We start from the raw sequence: 6,902 nt of genomic DNA on the forward strand, positions 1-6,902 counted from the left end.
CTTCATGGAAGGTATTTTTATTTAATGTTATGACATGACATAGCAATGGGGCACATATATGATATGTGTACGTATGTTGTCTTCATATCTCTCCACAAAGTTTTGCTTTTCACCACAACTGAAAAGAAACAAGTACTAAGACCAACCCAATTGTTTGATCTCACTTCATATCCTTTCAAATCAAACCCTGTGAAAATGGGAGCAACAAATAAGTTATATGGACGCCAACAATGCTTATGAAGATAACAATTTATTTGATTATTCAAAACTATTATTTGCCCAACCAACTCTTTAGTCCTCTCTTCAATTCAATGGACAAATTTTCTCAAACATGTACTAAGTAAATAACCAATGATGTCATGAGATTTTTCCGACAAGGACGAAGCAGTGTAATGGCAAATTTTGGTCCTTCTAAAAGATCCTCACAATGACAAGACAGGTTTCTAGTCTTTGATTGTAATCTTTCTATGACAATTGCAAAGGATGATGGTAGGTGGAAATTAGATCATCATCCAATCATGAAACAAGTATGCAGATCATAACAAAAACAAAAGGTATCTGTTTTTTTAATTATCAAATACTGAATAGGACACCATTTGAAACCGTCCATTAACACAAGAACCAAGCAAAACGCATGATGTTTCTAAATCTGACAGATAATTTTGATCGTTTGATGAAATTATTAGCGAGGACTACTAGAGAACACATCGAGAAAGACTCTGTTTACTGAAGACAACTTCATCTGCTGCTCTTGCACTCTTCTCCTCTTGAATAGAGGCTCTGGAGACGGTGATGCAGACACAACCCATGACTCGTTAGAGCTATCAGAGCTGAATGATGCATCGAATACACCGGTTGGACTAGGGGGTTGTTGCATCCTCTTCGTGCTTGGAATGTGGTCAAACACCAACTCATAGCATTTATTTACTTTCTCCTGTCCAAGTTAAAATAATGATGGAATCAGTTATTGATCCTAATAACAAAGCTACATTGGCATTTATTGTTCCAAACGAGTAACAACACCACATACCGAATCAACTCTGAGTAGTGTCATGAGCTGAGATTCGTATTCAGATTCGTCACACGTCTTGAAACCTCTAAAGACAGAGACCATTATTGCAGCTGCTAACTCAGACGAGCTATAACTTAGAAACCTCGAATCTGAAAACCAACAACAGTAAAATTGGGCATCAACAAGAATCCAAGAGATCTGATGAAACTCGTGTATAGAGAGAGGGTAAGCATTACCAGGAACAATGGAGAGCAACAGAGATTCACATCTACTCAAAAACTCCAATTGCTGGTGAGATTTAAAGCTGAATCGACGGATAATATGATCAAGATACGAGATTGGAGTCACGGGATGCACCCTCCAATGAAGAGTAGAGAGAATCAAAAGCTCCATTCGCTGTATGGTTTTAGCCTCAAAGACATAGCTTGCCTCTTCCACCTTTAACAAAACACACACACAGAAGAACAGTCAAGCGACATTACATACACAAAGACGAGATGAAATCTGAGGAAAGGAGTGAACTTACTTGGAGATCTACGAGCAGAGGAACTCGGACCTCTTCAACTTTTGCAGCTAAAGACAAACAAGCCAAAGCCGTAAGCTGAGACATCCACGGAAACTCTGTCTGAAACTTCCTGCTTGTGATGAACCTATCCAAGTAGTTAACAGCGAGAAGAGCCGTCAAGGAACTAAACCCGTAATGAGATTTCACCCTGAGAATCCAATCAACAGCCTTTTCACGACACAAAGCCAGATACTCGTCGTCTAAGACACCCTCTTCGGTAAGAGACGGTCTGAACTCGTTTTCCTTGGAGATCAGACTCGATAACTCGTCTTCCTCCCAGGACATACACCGATCGAGAAAACCCAGATGGAAAAATGGAAACTTTTCGTCAGATTTGTCGTCGCAGGAATCTTCGTCTTCCTCATCGAACCCAGAACTGTCTTCCTCACAGAAAAGCATACAAAACGGTGCGTTTTGAATCTCTTCCTCTTCTTCTAAAGCCATATTCCTCGTTGGAGAAGGATGAGATCGGAGTTTTATTCTGCCATTACAGCTCCCTCCTTTGTCTATTCTGTGAGGGAAGGGGGGAGAGACAAGGAGTGAAAGACAAATGCTCTAACAGAGTATGTAGGGTTTTATCTCACGCCTGTCCTGTTTTTCTATTTAATTTAATTTTCCCTTTTTTCTTTTTGTTATTTGTTTAATTTAATTTAATTTTATATTATCTCTCCCTTTTTCTTGTCTTTTTTTATTCGGATGTTTGGCCCGCGAGAAAATTGATGAAACCGTACTTAAATTATATTCAGATTAATTAGATGATAATGATTTATTTTAAAAGAGAGGTAGCTACTTAGCTGGCGATACGTGTTATAACAAAAATCTTCATACTCACGCTCTTGTCTAGTTTGTATTACACGTTCTTACTCCCTGTCGGTACGATGCGATCATAGTTGCTCTCCCTTGGAAAGTGGAACTTACGCGCTCGTGAGGTGATGCTGAAATTTTCATTGGTGCATAAAAATTGTTGACCATTAACTATGTTTGGTACCTTTAGGTAATTTATGTTTTTTAACTCGTACGATTTTCTATTCATATTAATTATCGTTTTAAAATTTGAAAATTTATTTCATTTTAAATATCATTTTATAGTATTTTATGCACAAATTATCAGATTTTTATTTTGTCTATATTCTCTTATTACCTTAGTTATCAAATACATGAAAATTAATACATTTACTGGAAGTAAAGCAACATATTTAGTTATTTTCAATAATGTGCAAAAATATTAAACAGTTTATAGCATAAAATAGAAAACATAAAATAAAAATAGTTCTAATATTCTTATAATTTCTAACTATAAGTATAAGTATAAGAAAAATCTCACAAATAGCATTTTTTCAGTTTTATTATAAAATAAAATTCAAAATGAAAATATATAAAATATCATTTATTAAATTACATCCTAAATCTTAATCCTAATCTCATCTTCTATAAACTAAACTCTAAACTCTAATCATTAAGCTCAATTTAAATGTATAAATATATTTATTTATCTGGAAAAAATTTAGTAACATTTGAGGATATTTTTCTAAATAAAAATAAATTTGCAGACATAGTTTTTGTATTTACAACATTTACGTTTAAATCAGTCTATCAAGTAAAATTGATGCAAACATTAATTACAAACTAATGAGTATTTAGATTTTTTTTTTATTCTGCTCTTATTAAACCATCTCTAGTGTATTTATGTTTTTAACCTCTAAAATAGAAAAACTCTAGAATATAAATGATCTTTGCTTTAATGTATTTCTTTAAAATATGTATTTTTAAATATAGAATAAAATATAGAGCAATATTAATTCTTTTGTACAGAAGAAAGATTGTAATATAAATTTTAGAGACACAAATAGAGATAGATTAGTGAGATTTTACTTTTAAATGGTATTATAGAGATGAAAATAGAACTTTGATAAAAAGAAAAAAAAAAGTGAAAATAGAAGTAATCGTATAAAATGTTCGTGGGGTCACATATGTCAGAGAAAAATCGACGTGGACAAATAGGAAGATTTATATGGTCAACGAGCTGACATAAACCTTTGAAAAGTAAAATACAAACAATATTTAAATACTGCAAAACGCTCGCGCTTTTATATTATTGTTTAGTGCATTAAACTTGTTTTATGATTTTCTTTGTGTATCCTCTAAACTCTAAAGGTCCTCTTAAAATATAATATCTTGATCGGGATGAACTCAGTTTGAATTCTCACTGCTTTATATGCTAATAGTCTAATACCAAGAACATGATAATTGGAGAATTTTTAGGGCGAAGTTCTTAGCGTAATATAAGAATCCGTCTTTTAACTTTTAACTAAAAAAGTTAAGAACCGGTTCTTAAATAAGAGTTTTAAGAATCGGTTCTTAATTTTTTTAGTTAAAAGTTAAAAGACGGGTTTTTATATTCCCCTAAGAACCTTCCAATAATCATGCTCTAAGAGCATCTCCAACTCATCTCTATAATAAAGATCTCTAAAATAGAGATCTCTAAAATAGAGGAAAAAATAGAGATAGTGTTTTTGCTCCAATGTGTTCTTCTATAATAGATAAATGCTATATTTACCTCTATAAATAGAGGAATGTTATTTTTTCCTCTATATTTAGAAAAAAAAATAGCATTCCTCTATTTATAGAGGCAAATATAGCATTCATCTATTATAGAGGAACACATTAGAAAAAAAACATCATCTCTATTTTAGAGATCTCTATTTTAGAGATCTCTATTATAAAGATGGGTTGGAGATGGTGTAAAGACTTGAACCACCAAGCTGATAAAAAAAAGGACTGATGCCAAGAAAGCCTTGAAACGTAAAATGTATCGGTTATGCTATTAAAAAAAGATGTACCAAACTTTAACGTTCAATACATAAATGCAACTAAAAAAAAAACAAACTGAAAAACTCATTTAAACAAAAGTGATTAGGTTTACCAGAAAACTCTGTAATTGGTTAAGATCATTTCCAGCAATAACAAGTGAAATCTATTTTAGTGTGATTTTCGTACAAAACAGTTTTGTATATCCCGACACTAAGGGTATGAATGGTGACCAAAGAATGATGAAGAATTTTCTAACGTTCTTATAAAAAATCACCATTCACAAGGAATAATAATTCCTTTTCATTCATTTTCGTTCCTTTTTTTTGTAGAGAATTAAAGGACAAAATTATTCCTTGTTAAATTGAGAAGGAACAGTCATTCCTTTTCATTCCTGCTATTTTATTCCCGTATATTCTTTTTCTGTTCGTTCCTCTTGTTTTCCAGATGGTCACCAGTCAGACCCTAAAATTATACTCCCTCTGTTCCAAAAAAAAAAGATTTTCTAGAGTATTCACGCATATTAAGGAAACAATTAATTTTTTACAATTGAATTTATTATTTATTTTGCTATACATTTTCCAATAAATATCAACCAATTCAAATATTTTCAATTAATGTTTCTTAAAAGTATACAACTTTTCAACATTAACTAATAAAAGTATTTTAAAATTTTAGAAAATCTATCATTTTAGAACAAAACATAAATCTAGAAAATCCTACTTTCACGAACAGATGGAGTATTATTTTAGTACAATACTATAGTTTCACATTGAATTTGGTAAGATACTAATCCTTCATACTAAACACTATTTACTTATTTTTATGAATAAAATTAATAATAAAATAAATGATAAATAAAAATTAATATATATTAAACAGTAGATTGAATATTTATAATAAATTGTTATATATAATTTTAAAATTTTATTTTAAAATTTTATTATTTAAATTTTATTATATGTTGAAATTGCAAATATTTTATTTTAAAATATTTTAATTGTAATGTGTTTTTATGCAATATAATTACAGAATAATAATTATTTGTGTTTTAAATGTTAAATAACAACAAAAGTTGTAATTTAGTAACATAATAACATAAAATTCGTTTCAGTGTGAAGTGTAGTGTTGCGATTGGAGATTAAAAAAAATTCAGTGTTGAAACTATACCGAAGTAGTGTGATCTTGACACTATCCTAATGTTATAGTTTGGAGATGTTTTAATACATATTTACTGTATAATAAATTAAAATAATGCATGCTTAAACATTAATAATACCGAGACTTTAATTAGTAAGCTTGAGAATGATGAAGCAAACGTAATTCTAAAAATACTTTACCAATCAGATACATATTTTTACTTATAAAAATATAAGTTAGCTTCAATTAAATAAGAAAGATGTTGTACAGAATATTTATAATTAAAAATTGATAATAAGTTTTAATCGCATATATTTAAATTATCGATGAGATTAATTGTAATTTGATTTTATAATATAACTAGGTGTGCGGTATAATTGTTTTACGAATACTTATTAGTTTATGTTTATTTATTGAAAAATCATCTTGATAAAGTTATTATTTATTTGATAAAGTTATTATTTATGTTTTCAAAAAGTTTAAATCAAACAACAAATTATTCACATTTGACAATTATTATTAAAATATATGTGCTTATTATTGTCTTGAAAAACACTCACATATTATAAATATTTTTAAATATATATTTATACAAATAATTTGTTTGATTAATATATTAATTATAAATGATTTTACATCTTAATATTTAACTCTTATATTAGAAAATATTATTTCAAGAAAACAACACAATATATAAGAATTAATTTATTTTTTTTAATATAATATTACTAATATAAATTTCATTTTTCATTATAAAATAAATTATATATAAAAGTTTATTAAGAGCATCGTTGACTTTAACCGCTCTAACTTTTAACGTGAGAGCTCAGAACCAAAATATCACTTTGTAAATAATAGTGTAAATTGTTATAAAAGTAATAGAAAAATCTATATTTATTCATAACATATAGGTTCCTTATATAGGAGATTACACCGTCATAGATAAATGGAAAGATTACAAATCATAATCTCTTGGTTATGAGTCATCCACAATCTGGTTCATAACACTCCCCCTTGGATGCCATAACCATTTAGAGCTTGTAATGTGCTTTAATGTTGCCTCATTAAAATCTTACCAGGAAAACCCAATTGGGACAAAACCATGGTGAAGAAAAAAGAGTACAACACACATTACTCCCCCTGATTTGGACATTACTGAAGGTCCCTTGGACCTCTCCAATTTTCTGCAATCCGTGGGTGATGAAGATCTTGGGCAGAATATGCTTCGTCCTCGAACATGATAGTTGGTTCTTCTTTACCATCGGCCATGCCACAATCTGATCGAACATATTGAGTCATCGACCTCAAATACACACACACGAAATCTTGGATGATGTTGCTGTGATATGTGTGTACCACCATGTGTAAAACATAACC

General features: G+C 30.0%; 1 protein-coding gene across 1 annotated transcript; it reads right to left on the reverse strand.

Annotated features, from left to right (window-relative positions):
- Window positions 1-536: 536 nt before the first annotated feature.
- LOC106307646 (cyclin-D3-3-like) lies at window positions 537-2,144 on the reverse strand. The gene is made up of 4 exons (XM_013744659.1): window positions 1,539-2,144; window positions 1,249-1,450; window positions 1,031-1,161; window positions 537-934 (listed from the first exon to the last, which is right to left on the reverse strand). The coding sequence occupies exons 1-4, from the start codon at window positions 2,019-2,021 to the stop codon at window positions 683-685; spliced, it is 1,068 nt and encodes a 355-aa protein (XP_013600113.1). The 5' UTR covers window positions 2,022-2,144; the 3' UTR covers window positions 537-682.
- Window positions 2,145-6,902: the final 4,758 nt, after the last annotated feature.

This window comes from Brassica oleracea, chromosome C8 (genome assembly GCF_000695525.1).
Source record: "Brassica oleracea var. oleracea cultivar TO1000 chromosome C8, BOL, whole genome shotgun sequence".
In the NCBI taxonomy this organism is placed as follows: Eukaryota; Viridiplantae; Streptophyta; class Magnoliopsida; order Brassicales; family Brassicaceae; genus Brassica; species Brassica oleracea.